The sequence below is a fragment of the Sylvia atricapilla genome, chromosome 3 (assembly GCF_009819655.1).
Source record: "Sylvia atricapilla isolate bSylAtr1 chromosome 3, bSylAtr1.pri, whole genome shotgun sequence".
Taxonomy (NCBI): Eukaryota; Metazoa; Chordata; class Aves; order Passeriformes; family Sylviidae; genus Sylvia; species Sylvia atricapilla.
In genome coordinates this window covers 643,498-659,065 of record NC_089142.1, presented here as the reverse complement: position 1 = coordinate 659,065, position 15,568 = coordinate 643,498, and the positions used below count along the sequence as shown (strand labels likewise).

The 15,568-nt window shown below is 52.7% G+C and overlaps 1 protein-coding gene across 1 annotated transcript in view; it reads left to right on the top strand.

Annotated features, from left to right (window-relative positions):
• Window positions 1–15,568, top strand: part of DTNB (dystrobrevin beta) — a 177,956-nt gene that overhangs the window by 21,884 nt on the left and 140,504 nt on the right. Inside the window, exons 3-6 of the mRNA XM_066314554.1 lie at window positions 1,316–1,383; window positions 3,381–3,461; window positions 6,362–6,579; window positions 10,589–10,670. Coding sequence (XP_066170651.1) covers window positions 1,317–1,383; window positions 3,381–3,461; window positions 6,362–6,579; window positions 10,589–10,670 — 448 coding nt within the window. The 5' untranslated portion in view covers window position 1,316. The remainder of the gene's footprint in view (window positions 1–1,315; window positions 1,384–3,380; window positions 3,462–6,361; window positions 6,580–10,588; window positions 10,671–15,568) is intronic.

Here is a 15,568-nt window from a genome sequence, read left to right as displayed (position 1 = left end):
TGCTGTCCTGGCAGTGCCCAGGGCTGGACAGGAGCCTGGCACAGTGCAAAGTGTCCCTGCCATGGCAGGGGTGGCACTGGGTGGCATTTCATCTCCCTTCCCACCCAAACCATCCTGGGATTCCTTGAATGAGGAATTTCCAGGCAAAGAGATGAAGTCACGGTTCTGTCAGGTCCTTTCTGGAAAATGAGATTGGATTGAAAGTTCGTGTGCCCCAAACCCCCAACTTTTACAAGTCATTAAAAAATGCCACTGGGGCTTTTTTTTCCTGTTAAAAACAAAAAATCAGTAAAGAGAGAGCAGCACGTTGGTTGTGAGTCTGTGCCTTTCTAGAGCAGGAAACCCCAAGGCAATGCAGTGAGTTTTCAGCTCAGAGCTCAGATGGGACTCTGAAAGAGTTGTTTGGGATTTTTGTTTTCTTTGTGGGGGGGACAGACACATAAAAACCTACATTTAATGGTTTTTATGTCGGTGAATTAGCTAAGGAAAGAATAATGTAATCATTGGCTGAATTATAAATCAGATTTTACACTGATGCTGAATTAATTTGCCTTTTTTTTGCTGTAGTGGGCTGAGATTTGATATGTTTTAGGACTGTGTAGTGAAATAAGCCCTGAGAGCTGCTGGGTTGTCCCTGTGCCCCCTTCCCTTGGGGCACAAGCTCCTCCTTGCTCCTGTCACTCTTTTGATCTGTTTTTCTAGGAAAGGGAGGCCTCTGTCACCAAACTGGTTTTATTTCCAGCTGAATTCTTTGGAAGTTCTTTACTTCCCTGGCAAATCCCACTTGACCTCGGGTTCAAAGTGAAATGGGTTTTAACAAGTTTCATTTAAAGCCAAACCCACCATCCCCACGAATCTGGGGAGGCCTTTTCCAAGCTGAAGGATTCCGTGGTCCTGCAGGGAAGAGGAGTGGGATGACCCCCAGCATCCCACATCTGCAGCATCTCCCCTTTTTCTGCCTCAGCTGCTCCTGAGAGGCCTGACTTGCTCTGGTTTTTTATAAATAAAACCCCTTGGAACACAAAGGAATTCTTCCTGGCGTCTTTCTGCGGGGTTTAATGCAGCTCAGAGCAGTTGAAGGGTTGAGAATTAATGTTTGCCGTGCTTTGGAAGGTGTTAACAAACCTGAAGTGTGTGTGTGTGTGTGCAGAGGGATGATGAGGAGAGGTGTCTGTCTGTCCTGGAATTCCCAGCTCCCAAACAGAATCCCTCTGTTCCCACTGAGGGACACAATCCTGCTCACAGCAAGCTGCTCTTGGAGCAGCAATCCCAACACAAACAAGTTTTTTTATTTTTTTGCCATTTTTGTCTCCAGAATGATCGAGGAGAGTGGGAAGAGGAGGAGGACCATGGCAGAGAAGAGGCAGCTGTTCATGGAAATGAGTAAGTAGGAAATGTGAGGACATGATGTGATTTGTTCCCCCCTGAGAGCCTCACTGTGGCGGCTGCACCAGCTCATCCCCATCCTGCCCCACACCCAGGGGGCTCCTGGAGCAGGAGGAGAACACCCAAGGGGAGGCACAACTGCCTGGGAAGGTTCTCAGGTTTATCCCCAGCTCCTGGGGGGCTCCTTCCTTAGGAAATGTTCACATCCCTCATCCTTGCCAATGCCTAAGGTTTGTGGACAACCATTTAAATGAATAAGGACAACAGACAGAGCACCTTTGGCCTTAAAAATTATTAGAAGTGGCACTGCACAGTGCTGCTGTGACTGGAGAAGTGTTTTAGGGGCTGATTTGTGCAGGATCATCCTCTGGAAGAGTTAAAAATTTGTGTTTTCATGGACATCCCATTATCCTGCTGTCCTGCAAGGACTCAGGGCTGAGGGGGCTTCCTGGATTTGGCAGCATGGCTTTAATTCCAGTTACAGGGAGCTCTGACTTAAAACTACAGATTTGGGCTGGTTTGTGTCCACAGCAGCACTGTTATGGAATCCTGGAGTGGCCTGTATGGGAAAGGGCTTAAATCCCACCCAGTGTCACCCCTGCCATGGCAGGGACACCTCTCACTGTCCCAGGGACACCTCCCACTGTCCCAGGGGCTCCAACCCCAGTGTCCAGCCTGGCCTTGGGCACTGCCAGGGATCCAGGGGCAGCCCCAGCTGCTCTGGGCACCCTGTGCCAGCCCTGCCCACCCTGCCAGGGAACAATTCCTGCCCCAGAGCCCATCCAGCCCTGCCCTGGGCACTGGGAAGCCATTCCCTGTGTCCTGTCCCTGCAGCCCTTGTCCCCAGTCCCTCTGCAGCTCTCCTGGAGCCCCTTTAGGCCCTGGAAGATGCTCTGAGCTCTCCCTGGAGCCTTCTCCTGTCCAGGGGAGCACCCCCAGCTCTCCCAGCCTGGCTCCAGAGCTGCTCCATCCCTCTGGCACCTCAGTGCCTCCTCTGGACTCTCTGCAGCAGCTCCAGGTTGTCACCCTGATTTTCAGCCTTCCGATGTGTTTTTATTCTTAGACTGGAGCTTTCTGACCCACGGAACAAAACTAAAGGCTGATGTGTTGTAAATGTGCATTCCTTCCAGGGGGAAAGGCAAACTGAGACTTCTGAGTTGGCCACTGGGGACAGAGAGGTGTTCCTCTCATCCCCCAGCCCCTGAACAATTCCCAAACCCTATAAAAACCCCAAATCAGAATGAACTTTCTCTCCTCACATCTCGACTTGACGAGTGAGGATCTTTTTGTGCCCTGATTGTGACAGCAGCTCCTCGTGCTGCTGTCCCCAGGGCTGGGGCAGCTCTGCAGGTGAGGGCTCACCTGAGCACAGGGGCACAATTCCCCGTGTGTGCCCTGAGTGGGGACGTGTGTGAGTGTGGGGAATGGATTTGTAGGGAATTCCCAAAGCCTCACAGAAGGCTCACACAGCCTGGAGCTGTGTGCACACTTGGAGATTAGAAATGCTGATTGAGAAATGCCCTGGAATAGGACAGACTTTATTGAGAGAGAAATGGAACTAAGAACAAGTTTCACATAAGACTGGATATTTTAGAGAAATAGAACCATGAAAGGTGCATTGCAGTAGGACCCACCAGGGGTCATTTTAAATTATTGGCTTTAAGGCATTTACAGCATTGTGTGGCAAAAGGTGATAGGCCAAGAAATGCTTACAGTGGATGGTAATTAGGAATTAGCTTGGCTTCTGATTGTGATGGTGTGAATTACAACATCTGTATTGTCTCACCCTTTGCATGAGAGTGAAAATGGAATAAAAGTCTTTAAAGCAGCTCTCAGTTGCCCCATCTCTGAGTCAAAAAAACCCAAACAAAACATAATCCAACAGGGGAGGACACACTCAAACCTTTTTCCAAATCCTCCTCTCAACTACATCAGGTGAAAACCAAGGAATTTAAGCTGGAAGCAGAGGCCCAACCCTTTTGTTGTTGTTTCAGGAGCCCAGAACTTCGATGTGATCCGTCTCTCCACGTACAGAACCGCCTGCAAGCTGCGCTTCGTGCAGAAGAGGTGCAACCGTGAGTGCTGCCCCTCCTCATCCTCAGCCTCACCCTCAGCCCTGCATGGCTGCCCCAGAGGCTGCACCCTGCCCCTCTGCAGTGCACTGAGCAGGCTCTATCAGCTGGCACTTCACCACAGAGCTCGTGTTGTCCTGGTTTGCACAGCCAGGGGTCTGCAGGGAGAGCTGGAGCTCCTCCTGGAATGGAGAATATAAACTCCCTCCCTCTAAATTATTGTAATTTTGAAATTAAGGGGCTTTCAGGCAAAGAGATGGGAATAGGAATAACAGTTTGTTAGTAAGAAATATTAAAAATAGAATTGTAGTAGTACAAAAAAGAAAAATAAATGAACAAGAAGAGAACCCTGCCAGAGTCAGAGCTGTTGGTCAGGCTGTTGGTGTGAGCCCAGCCCAAGCCTCCTGCAGTGACAGATGTGGTTCTGTGGCAGCAGAGATGATCCTGGAGAAGGTGCAGTGGTGCTGAGCTGGGGCTGCTCTCCCTCTGGGAATCCAGAGCACACAGGCTGTGCTGGGCTTCTGAATGCCAGGGCTGATCCAGGGGGGAATGCTGGGCTCCTGGCCCTGGGTGGAGCCTCTGCCAGTGGCTGCTGGAATTGTCTGAGCCCTGCAGTGAGCCTGGCTGGCCATGGACAGCAGAGAGCCCTGGGATTGTGAGGGCTGGCTCCTGGAAGGGATAAAGAAACTCTGCCCCAGGTGGTTTTACAGCTGTCCAGTAACAGAAGATTCTCCTGGAATTATGAGGGGTGGGTCATGGGAGAGATAAAGAGACACCTCTTTTAACAGATTGGAATAGAATACATCTTGCATTGAACCCAGACAAATATATCATTAAACATGTGATTAGAAAGGGGCAGCAATTCTTGCCTGATGCTCTGTGATGTGCTGGTTAGTTCCAGGTTTAGGATTATGTTTGGCAGCAGGGAGCACAGAGCAGTGCAGTGGCAGGTTTAGGATTATGGCAGCAGGGAGCACAGAGCAGTGCAGTGGCAGGTTTAGGATTATGTTTGGCAGCAGGGAGCACAGAGCAGTGCAGTGGCAGGTTTAGGATTATGGCAGCAGGGAGCACAGAGCAGTGCAGTGGCAGAGCTCTGCACAGGACACTGATGCACTGGTTTGGGGTGGGTCTCTCTGCTCACACACTGCTCCAGGAGCAGAGCCTTTGGTCCTTGGGGGTTTTTGGGAGCAGTAAAGGGCAGAAGCCCACACTGGCTGCTCTTTCTGGGGGCAGATCCAGGAGGGAATTTCACTGTGGCCCTGCTCTGGGTGCTGGGGCATGTTCAGGTTGGGTGGCTGCTCATCCTGAGATGCCTTCTCCACTCTGCTGCAAACCTCAAAGCCTGGAAACCTTTCAAAATGTTGTTTGATGTGGTTGTGCAGATCACTTACTGTGGTTTGGAGGAGGTTTTCTGTACGTTGTTCACACTCCTTAGACACAGCAGGGAAATTCTGGGGAGTGTTTGGAGCCCCAGAGCTCTGTTTATACAACACTGTGCTCTGGCTTTGGGAACTGGATCAGCTGGAAACAGTCTGAGTTTAACTGGAACAGCAAGTTCCTCCCCTGATACCCCACCAGTGTCTTGGGTTGCAATATATAACCAAAAGCATCTATTGTATTCCAAATCTGTTAAACCAGTTGGAGAGATGGTTTTTCTTTATCTCATAACTCCAGGAGGATCTTCTGTTAAAGGGCAGCTGTAAAACCATCTGGGGCAGTGTTTCTTTATCCCTTCCAGGAGCCAGCCCTCACAATCCCAGGGCTCTCTGCTGTCCATGGCCAGCCAGGCTCACTGCAGGGCTCAGACAATTCCAGCAGCCACTGGGAGAGGCTCCACCCAGGGCCAGGAGCCCAGCATTCCCCCCTGGATCAGCCCTGGCATTCAGAAGCCCAGCACAGCCTGTGTGCTCTGGATTCCCAGAGGGAGAGCAGCCCCAGCTCAGCACCACTGCACCTTCTCCAGGATCATCTCTGCTGCCACAGAACCACATCTGTCACTGCAGGAGGCTTGGGCTGGGCTCACACCAACAGCCTGACCAACAGCTCTGACTTTTATCCTTTTTCGTTTGCTTTTTTGTACTACTACATTTGTATTTTAATTTTCCTGGTAAAGAACTGTTATTTCCATTCCCATCTCTTTGACTGAAAGCCCCTTAATTTCAAAATCATAATAATTCAGAGGGAGGGGGTTACATTCTCCATCCCAAGGGGAACTCCAGCTCTCCCTGCAGACACCTGGCTGTGCAAACCAAGGCAACGACTCAGCATGAGAGTGTTCAAAATCACTTTGAACAGTTTGTAGTGGGTTTAGAGCATCATGAGATCCCAGACTGGTCTGAGTTTGGGAAGGCACCTTAAAACCCCTCCAGTGCCACCCCTGCCATGGCAGGGACACCTCCCACTGTCCCAGGGTCACCTCCCACTGCCCCAGGGACATCTGCCACTGTCCCAGGGTCACCTCCCACTGTCCCAGGGTCACCTCCCACTGTCCCAGGGGCTCCAACCCCAGTGTCCAGCCTGGCCTTGGGCACTGCCAGGGATCCAGGGGCAGCCCCAGCTTCTCTGGGCACCCTGTGCCAGCCCTGCCCACCCTGCCAGGGAACAATTCCTGCCCCAGAGCCCATCCAGCCCTGCCCACCCTCTGGGCAGGAATTCTGGCTGGTGGCTAAAACACAACCTGCTCAGGGGGAGGGCTGTGCTCATTCACAAGCTGTTTCACCTGTTTTGTGGAATGAAAGCCACCTCTGGGCACTGCAGTGTCCCACAGAGCTGAGAGGGTGACCCCAGAGCCTCACCCTGTGCACAGGGGCTGCTGTGCCAAAGGAGAGCTCACCCTGGTCACAGGCAGTGCCCTCCCAGGGCCTTGCAGGCCAGGAATAAATTCCTTTTCCCTCGGTTTGCAGTTCACCTGGTTGATATCTGGAACATGATCGAAGCCTTCCGTGACAACGGCCTTAACACCCTGGATCACGGCACGGAGCTGAACGTGTCCCGCCTGGAGACCATCATCTCCTCCCTCTACTACCAGCTGAACAAACGGCTGCCCTCCACCCACCAGATCAGCGTGGAGCACTCCATCAGCCTGCTGCTCAACTTCATCCTGGCGGCCTACGACAGGCCAGTACTGCCTGCCCTGGGGACAGCCCTGCTGGGGCCACTCCTGTCCCCTCAGTGTCTTTGTTGGGGACATCAGGGAGGGTGGTGAGTCTTTCAGCAGGGAATGTGCAGGCAGCACTAAGCTGGGAGCAGTTGTCAGTGTGTTGGAAGGTAGGAGGGGCTCTGCCTGGGGTAGGGTTGATGGATGGGCACAGTCCAGTAGGATGGAGGGTAATAAATCCAAGTCCAAGTCCTGTGTTCTGGCCACAATGACCCCTGCAGTGTTACAGGCTGGGGACAGTGTGACTGGGCAGTGCCCAGGCAGAAAGGGACCTGGGGACACTGGTGACAGCACTGAACATGAGGCAGCAGTGTGCCCAGGTGGCCAAGGGGGCCAGTGGCTACTGGCCTGGATCAGGAATGGCCAGCAGGAGCAGGGAGGTCACTCTGCCCCTGCACTGGGCACTGCTGAGGCCACACCTCCAGGGCTGTGTCCAGTTCAGGGTGGACACTGAGGGCTGTGTCCAGTTTGGGATGGACACTGAGTGCTGTGTCCAGTTTGGGATCCCAGTTTGGGATGGACACTGAGTGCTGTGTCCAGTTTGGGATGGACACTGAGTGCTGTGTCCAGTTTGGGATGGACACTGAGTGCTGTGTCCAGTTTGGGAAGGACACTGAGTGCTGTGTCCAGTTTGGGAAGGACACTGAGTGCTGTGTCCAGTTTGGGATGGACACTGAGTGCTGTGTCCAGCTCTGATCTCAGTTTGGGATGGACACTGAGTGCTGTGTCCAGTTTGGGAAGGACACTGAGTGCTGTGTCCAGCTCTGATCTCAGTTCAGGAAGGACACTGAGATGCTCACACACACCCAGAGGAGCCCCGAGGCTGCTGAGGGGCTGGAACACAACCCTGTGAGGAATGAGGGGCTGGGGCTGTTTGTCCTGGAGAAAAGGAGGCTCAGAGGTGCCCTGGTCACTCTCCACAGCTCCCTGGCAGGTGCCTGTGCCCAGCCGGGGCTGGGCTCTCTCTCTGACACAACCAGAGCACACAGCCTCAGGCTGGGCCAAGGGAGATTCAGGGTGGAGATCAGGGAAAAGGTTTTTATGGAAAGGGTGACAAAGGGCTGGAATGGTGTGCCCGGGGAGGTGGTGGAGTCCCCATCCCATCCCTGGGGCTGTTTAAAGCAGACTGGATGTGGCCAGGGGTCAGTTGAGGTGTTGGGGCTGGGTTGGACTCGATGATCTTGGAGATCTCTTCCAACCTGGTGATTCTGTGAATATTTTCAAAGAGCCTTCTGGGGACAGCTGGGAGCTCCTGTCCTGGGCTGGGAGCTCCTGTTCTGGGCTCAGCTCCTGTTTTTGGCTCAGCTCCTGTTCTGGGCTCTGTTCTGGGCTCAGCTCTGGGCCCAGCTCCTGTTCTGGGCTCTGTTCTGGGCTCAGCTCCTGTTTTTGGCTCAGCTCCTGTTCTGGGCTCTGTTCTGGGCTCAGCTCCTGTTCTGGGCTCAGCTCCTGTTCTGGGCTCAGCTCCTGTTCTGGGCTCAGCTCCTGTTCTGGGCTCAGCTCCTGTTCTGGGCTCAGCTCCTGTTCTGGGCTCAGCTCCTGTTCTGGGCTCAGCTCCTGTTTTTGGCTCGGCTCCTGTTTTTGGCTCAGCTCCTGTTTTTGGCTCAGCTCCTGTTTTTGGCTCAGCTCCTGTCCTGGGCTCTGTTCTGAGCTGGGCCTGGGCTCACACTGTTTTGGGGCCACCTTTGGGAGCTTGGCTTTGAGAAGTGAAGGTGTTTTTGTTGAGCTTTGCTGCAGAAGACCCTTTTTTAGCTCGGCCTTGTCGGGGCAGTCCCTTTGCAGCCCCCTCTGAGTGCTGTGAGCACATCAAGCTGCTTTCCATCCCCTGGCTGGAGGCTGCTGCATTCCTTGCTCAGGGTTTGTGCACTTTGGTGCATTTCTCTCTGTGCTCTCTGAGCAGCAGCTCCTTGGCTGGCCTTGGCATTTCCTACTTTTGGTCTTGCCTTTCTCCAAATCAGCTTTTTCTTTTCTCTTCAGTGGGGTCTTGTCTCCTCCTGCCCCATGGAGGTGTTGGAGTTTCCCTGGGAGAGAGAAAATGCAGGGGTTGAATTAAAGCCTTTAGAGAAATTAGAATGCATCGAGCTGTGTGAACATTAAATAGAAGTTTAAGGTTTTAAGTGAATGTACTTTAGGTGCCTTAAGAATTTGTTAGTTAGCAGGAAGCCTTGAAAGCTTGGTAATTGAGTTTTAGACATAACAAAAATAGAGCAGAACGTTGCTTACTGTACTAGATAAAGTACAGATTTTATATAAATGAGATAGAACTTTTCACATTAATAGATATATAAGTTTTTACATTAATAGATATGTGATAGAACTTTTCACATTAATAGATATATAAGTTTTTACATTAATAGATATGTGATAGAACTTTTCACATTAATAGATACGTTATATGTGTAAGTTTTAATACTATTTTTTGTAGTTTTTCTGGTTTTATATACTTTCAGAAATTAGGTTTAGAAAGAATGTTATAGAATTGTGTTTTTAGCTAATTAGGGAGTTTATAAATAGAGAGATGAATAGGCACTTCTGATTTATAAATAAAAAGCTCTTGTTTTTGGAGTAATGGTATTTCCCCAGGGCAGTCCCCAGCAGTGAGTGTGCCAAACACTTGTTGTGTTTGTGGTGTCCAGGCTTCGATCCTCTCCTGATCCTCTCTCTAATTTTAGTTGTTCCCATTGTTTTCATTTCCATCCTGACTTTTTCTTATTTTCCACCTTCACTTTCCAGGTTAAGTCTAATTTTTCTGCCTGGCTTATTTTTCTAAAACACAGGAATGCACTGTTTTAAATATTCTTATTTTCTTCCCCTCCCATTTCTCCTAATTATGTTTTATTTTATAACACTATTCCAGAGGCTTTCAGTTCAAGCTGCTCTGTTTGGTCAGTGATACAAATTCCAGGTAGTTTTACCCTCTGAATTTGGGAATTGGGGGCTCTTCCTGAGCTGCTCCTTCTTGGAGCTGGATGCAGCAGGGGCAGCAGCTCCTCCGGGGGCTGGGGTGAGGCAGAGCAGGGCTCAGGCTCCCTCTCCAGGAGCTCAGCAGCAGAGCAGGAAGGGTTTGATAAAAAAAACCCATCCAGGCTGGAATTGCATCCCTGGGCTGCAGGAATTGCATCCCTGGGCTGCTGGAATTGCATCCCTGGGCTGCAGGAATTGCATCCCTGGGCTGCAGGAATTGCATCCCTGGGCTGCTGGAATTGCATCCCTGGGCTGCTGCAATGTCACAGAGTTCTCCCAGAGAACCACCAGAACATTGAACATTCCCCTTGATAGGCACAGTTCCAGAATCCTGGAATGCTCTGGGTGGGAAGGGACTGTCCCAGTTACCCAGTGTCACCTCTGCCATGGCAGGGACACCTGCCACTGTCCCAGGGCCACCTCCCACTGTCCCAGGGTCACCTGCCACTGTCCCAGGGTCACCTCTCAGTGTCCCAGGGTCACCTCTCAGTGTCCCAGGGTCACCTCTCAGTGTCCCAGGGTCACCTCCCACTGTCCCAGGGACACCTCCCACTGTCCCAGGGGCTCCAACCCCAGTGTCCAGCCTGGCCTTGGGCACTGCCAGGGATCCAGGGGCAGCCCCAGCTGCTCTGGGCACCCTGTGCCAGCCCTGCCCACCCTGCCAGGGGACAATTCCTGCCCCAGAGCCCATCCAGCCCTGCCCTGGGCACTGGGCAGCTGGGCTCTGAGCTCCTTTCCCACCCAAACCATTCCCTGTCCCTCATCCCCTTGTCCAAAGCCCCTCTCCAGCTCTCTCAGGGACCTTGAGGAGAATTGTGCTTTTCCAGCTCTGTGCTTTCCCCGTCCTTGTTTTTTCCGTGCCAGCCCGAATTCCCTGCCCAGCACATTCAGTTCCAGGCAGGACAGCACTCTCTGAGGGTGGTGGCTGTGGCCATGACCTGTGTTCCCTGCTGGCCCTGGCTGTGCTGCCATCCCTGTGGGAATTGCTCACTGTGCTTCTCCCCGCAGCGAGGGCCACGGCAAGCTGACGGTGTTCTCGGTCAAAGCCATGCTGGCCACCATGTGTGGGGGGAAGATCCTGGACAAGCTCAGATGTGAGTACTGCTCAGCAACCCAGTTCCTTCCCTGGCTTTGTTGTCTGCTGTTCTGGAGCCTGGTCTCTTGTTTTATTGGCTGATTCCGGGATCTTTCCGCCGAGCTGGAGCTGTGCTGTAAATCCCAGAAGGACAATCCTTTCAGTCCCAAAATCCCAGAGGGACAATCCCAGCATCCCAGAGGGACAATCCCAGCATCCCAGAGGGACAGTCCCAGGATCCCAGAGGGACAGTCCCAGGATCCCAGAGGGACAGTCCCAGGATCCCAGAGGGACAGTCCCTCCATCCCCAGGATCCCAGAGGGACAATCCCTCCCATCCCCAGGATCCCAGAGGGACAATCCCTCCCATCCCCAGGATCCCAGAGGGACAATCCCAGGATCCCAGAGGGACAATCCCAAAATCCCAGAGGGACAATCCCCCCCAGCCCATGGAGTCCAGGCTATCCCTAGTGCCCACTTTGTCCCCAGAGCACTGAGTGCCACAGACATTCCTGGGACACCTCCAGAGTTGTTTTGTTCCATGTTCCAGCTCCTGGTTATCCCAAGTCCAGGGCTCAGGACGCTTCCCAAGGCCACTTCTTTAGTTTCAGCTCTTGGGCTTCTTTAAATGTTGAATTTAGGGGCTGATTTTCCATGGGGAATGTCCCAGTTGTCACCATTTCCCTGCTCTGAGGACGCTGTGAATCCTGTGCTTCCCCTGAGGCTCTGTGCACCCTCTCACCCTGTAACTGTGAGGTGGGATCCCGGGAGGTTTGGGTGGGAGGGGACCCCAGAGCCCCTCCATGGGCAGGGCCACCTCCCACTGTCCCCAGCCCTGTCCCTTCCCCTGAGCCCTGCAGCTCTGGGCTGATGGAACTGCCCCAGACCCCAAATCCTGCAGGATGAGGACACACAGAGCAGGATTCCTGCAGCTGGAGAGAAAAACTGCTGCTGAAAGAGTGTCCTGTAAAACCCTGAGCAGGATGGGGAATTGCAGACCACTGCTCCTTCCCCTTCCAGGACAGGAGCCCTGGGGCAGGAGCTGGAAGGAGCAGATGCAGGAGCAGAAAGCAATCCTGCTGTCACCTTCCCAGAGGCTGTGGTGGGTGTCACACCTCCCCAGCTGCTCCTGGAGCCACTTGCAGTGAGGGCAGATCCATCCAGGGCTCTGGGGGTGACACTCAGGGCTCTGGGGGTGACACTCAGTGCTCTGGGGGTGACACTCTGCTCTGGGGGTGACACTCTGCTCTGGGGGTTGGCAGGGATTTTCCAAGCTCACAGATCCTGAGCTCTCTGCCTCAGCTCTTCCCTCATCCTGGCGTTCTCCTGAGCCCTGGGATTGTGCTGCTTCGCTTTCCCCCTTTCCTTTCCCACATCTCACTGAGCCACTTCACCCCCAAACCCTCCCTGTCCAGAGGGATCCCAGCCTCTCTTCCCTGAGCTCTCTGGAGATCCTGGGAGTTGTGTTTTTAGTGTTTCCTCATCCCAGGGTCCGTGGGGATGGTGGGAGGTGGTCCCTGCCCGTGCTGGGGACAGGGTGATGTCCCAGGAGCATCCCAGGGCACAGAGGGGCTGGGATCCCTTCCCTGCCTCTGGAATTCCCTGGGCTGAGCTCTCCGTGCGGAGCAGCTCCTGTGGAAGGCAGGGAGCCAGGATCTGGGAGCTTGGAAAATCCCTGTCACCTCCAGAGCCCCGAGTGTCACCCCCAGAGCCCCGAGTGTCACCCCCAGAGCCCCGAGTGTCACCCTCAGAGCCCCGAGTGTCACCCTCAGAGCCCCGAGTGTCACCCCCAGAGCAGTGTCACCCCCAGAGCAGTGTCACCCCCAGACCAGAGTGTCACCCCCAGAGCAGAGTGTCACCCCCAGAGCCCCGAGTGTCACCCCCAGAGCACAGTGTCACCCCCAGAGCCCCGAGTGTCACCCCCAGAGCACAGTGTCACCCCCAGTGTCACCCCCAGCCCTTCCTGGGACACCTCCAGGGTTATTTAGTTCCAAACCTCCAAGCCCTGAGCGCCCTGTCCCTGCAGAAATCCCTGCTGATGTCCAGCCTGAGGCTGTTCCCTCTCCTCCTGTCACCCTTTGGAAGGACATAATAATCCTTCTTTTTATAATTTTATAATTATCCTGCTTCTTGTCTTTTCCAATTTCATCGATTCCTCACGTGGAAGTTTCCCACTTGGACAACAAACCCAGTTTTTAACTGCAAGACAAGGATTGCTGGGGTTGAGTTTACCCTTGGCACATCCTGGGCTGCTCTCTCTCTCTCTCTCTCTGTCATTTTCAGTTGATTGCCAAACCTTTAATTTGTCCCTCTTTGTGCTCCCTGGGCTCCTGCTGCCTGCTCAGAGCTCGGCTGAACTGAACCCAGGAGGCTTCAGCCCATTTTAAACACAATTATTTCATGTCTTCCCCACCTTCAGCTCCTGTGCAGGGATTCTGCTCCAGAAGGGATCAGGAGGTTGCACTTTTGGCTCTCTCATTTTAGCTGTTCTCATTGTTTTCATTTTATGTGCATTTTTTTTTTTTTTTTTTTTTTTTTTTTTTTTTTTTCCCACCTTCATTTTCCAGGTTAAATGTAATTTTTCTGCCTGGCTTGTTTTTCTAAAACACAGAAATGCACCATTTAAAATACTTTTCTTCTTTTCCCCCCCTCCATTTCTCCTAATGTTTTATTTTATACCATTATTCCAGGGGCCTTCAGTTCAAGCAGCTCTGTTTAGTCAGTGATACAAATCCCAGGTAGTTTTATCCCTTTTAGGCATTGCAGGTTTTTCCTGAGCTCATTCTTTCAGGAAATTGGGATCATTTCTCCACTTTATTGCAATCTTTCTCCAAGTGTCTTTTTTTTTTTTTCCTGAAGCTGGTTTTGATCACTGAAATGAAGGTGATTTTTCTACCACCACGAGTTTTTTTGATGTTTAATTACTGATGGTGCCTGGAATAAGAGCAGAGGGGGTTCAGAGCTGCTGAGATCTGGGATCTGTCCCATCCCAGGAATTCTGGGGCTTGTTGGAAACCTCCCTCTGGGAGAGCACCAGGGGCCCACTGGCTGCCTGAGAGATCTTTCTGTTCCTTTTTGATCTTCTGTTCTGTTAGAGCTGGGTTTAAATGCCGGAGAGATGCAGTTTCTGTGTTCAGACTCAGATGTTGTCTTAATTTTTATGTCATATTTGAAGGTTTATTAATCCTTACCTGTGTTACAGTCTCACAAGTCGGGAGTTTTGGCTGACAAGGTCAAAAATGTCTCTGGCTCTCCACAAGGCCTTTTAAGGACAAGCTGTCCAATTATGAAATGACACTTGAATTATTTTGACTTTTAACCCAATAACCTACCACCCCTGGCCTGAAATGGGGATTTTTCTACCCAATTACAAAACCCCACCCAGACCTATTAATAAAAAAAGGTGAAAAAGAAGGACTCAACCTACACCCTAAACCCTCCATCTTGCTTTATACATTTATATTATTATATTCTAAACTCTTAAACTCTTAATTTTCCCACCCTGTGCTATCCCACACTTCTATCCCAACCCCACAGCCACAATCCCAGGGCTCTCACTCCATTTTGGAGCCTTTTCCTCAGCTCACTGCAGTGTTTGCTGGGGCTCAGTGAGCACAGGAATCTGGAATTCTCAGTGACCTGGGATCCAACATCTTTCCCAGGAGGTTTTGGATCCCAGGGCAGTTCTGTTCCCTCTCCTGTCACACTCTCTGCATCCCTGCCCTGGGATTTGCCCTTTTTTTGTGGGTTAGGGGCTGAGGGACTCCTGAGGCTCAGGGACAGGAATGGGACATCTGCAGCACCTCCCTGCTCTGTGTGCATCCTTCCAAACACCAGGGACCATCTGCTCAGCCCCTTTTTGCTTTCAGGAGCACGTTTGTCCCCACAGAGCTGCTTAAAAAGTGCAAACTTCTCTCATCACAAACGTTCTCAGAATCCCAGAATGGTTTGGGCTGGAAGGGACCTTAAATCCCACCCAGTGTCACCCTCTGCCATGGCAGGGACACCTCCCACTGTCCCAGGGACACCTCCCACTGTCCCGGGGACATCTGCCACTGTCCCAGGGTCACCTCCCACTGTCCCAGGGTCACCTCCCACTGTCCCAGGTGCTCCAACCCCAGTGTCCAGCCTGGCCTTGGGCACTGCCAGGGATCCAGGGGCAGCCCCAGCTGCTCTGGGCACCCTGTGCCAGCCCTGCCCACCCTGCCAGGGAACAATTCCTGCTCTGAATCTCAGATCCAAAATTGGATCCCATTCCCCTTCCCACCACAAGCTCAGTGTCCTCAGCTTCCAACAGCTCCTGTGGGAAGGGACTGGAGCCCCAGGAGAGGCTGAGGGGCTGGAAAGGGGCTGAGGCTGGAGAAAAGGAGCTCAGGAGGGACCTTGTGGCTCTGCACAACTCCCTGCCAGGAGGGGACAGCCAGGGGGGCTCGGGCTCTGCTCCCAGGGCACAGGGACAGGACAAGGGGAGATGGCCTCAGGCTGGGCCAGGGCAGGCTCAGGGGGGACAGCAGCAGGAATTTCCCCAGGGAAAGGCTGCTCAGGCCTTGGGGGAAGTTTGGATCCCCATCCCTGGAGCGTCCCAGGAATCCCTGGAGGTGGCTCTCAGGGGACACCTGGGACTGGCTGAGCTGGGAGGGATTTCCCAGTCCCAGGGATCCTGGGATGTTGTGCAAATCCCAGACCCCAAATCCCAGATCCCAAATCCCAGACCCCAGATCCCAGACCCCAAATCCCAGATCCCAGACCCCAAATCTCAGATCCCAGATCCCAAATCCCAGACCCCAAATCCCAGATCCCAGATCCCAAATCCCAGACCCCAAATCCCAGATCCCAGACCCCAAATCCCAGATCCCAGACCCCAAATCCCAGACCCCAAATCCCAGACCCCAGATCCCAGACCCCAAATCCCAGACCC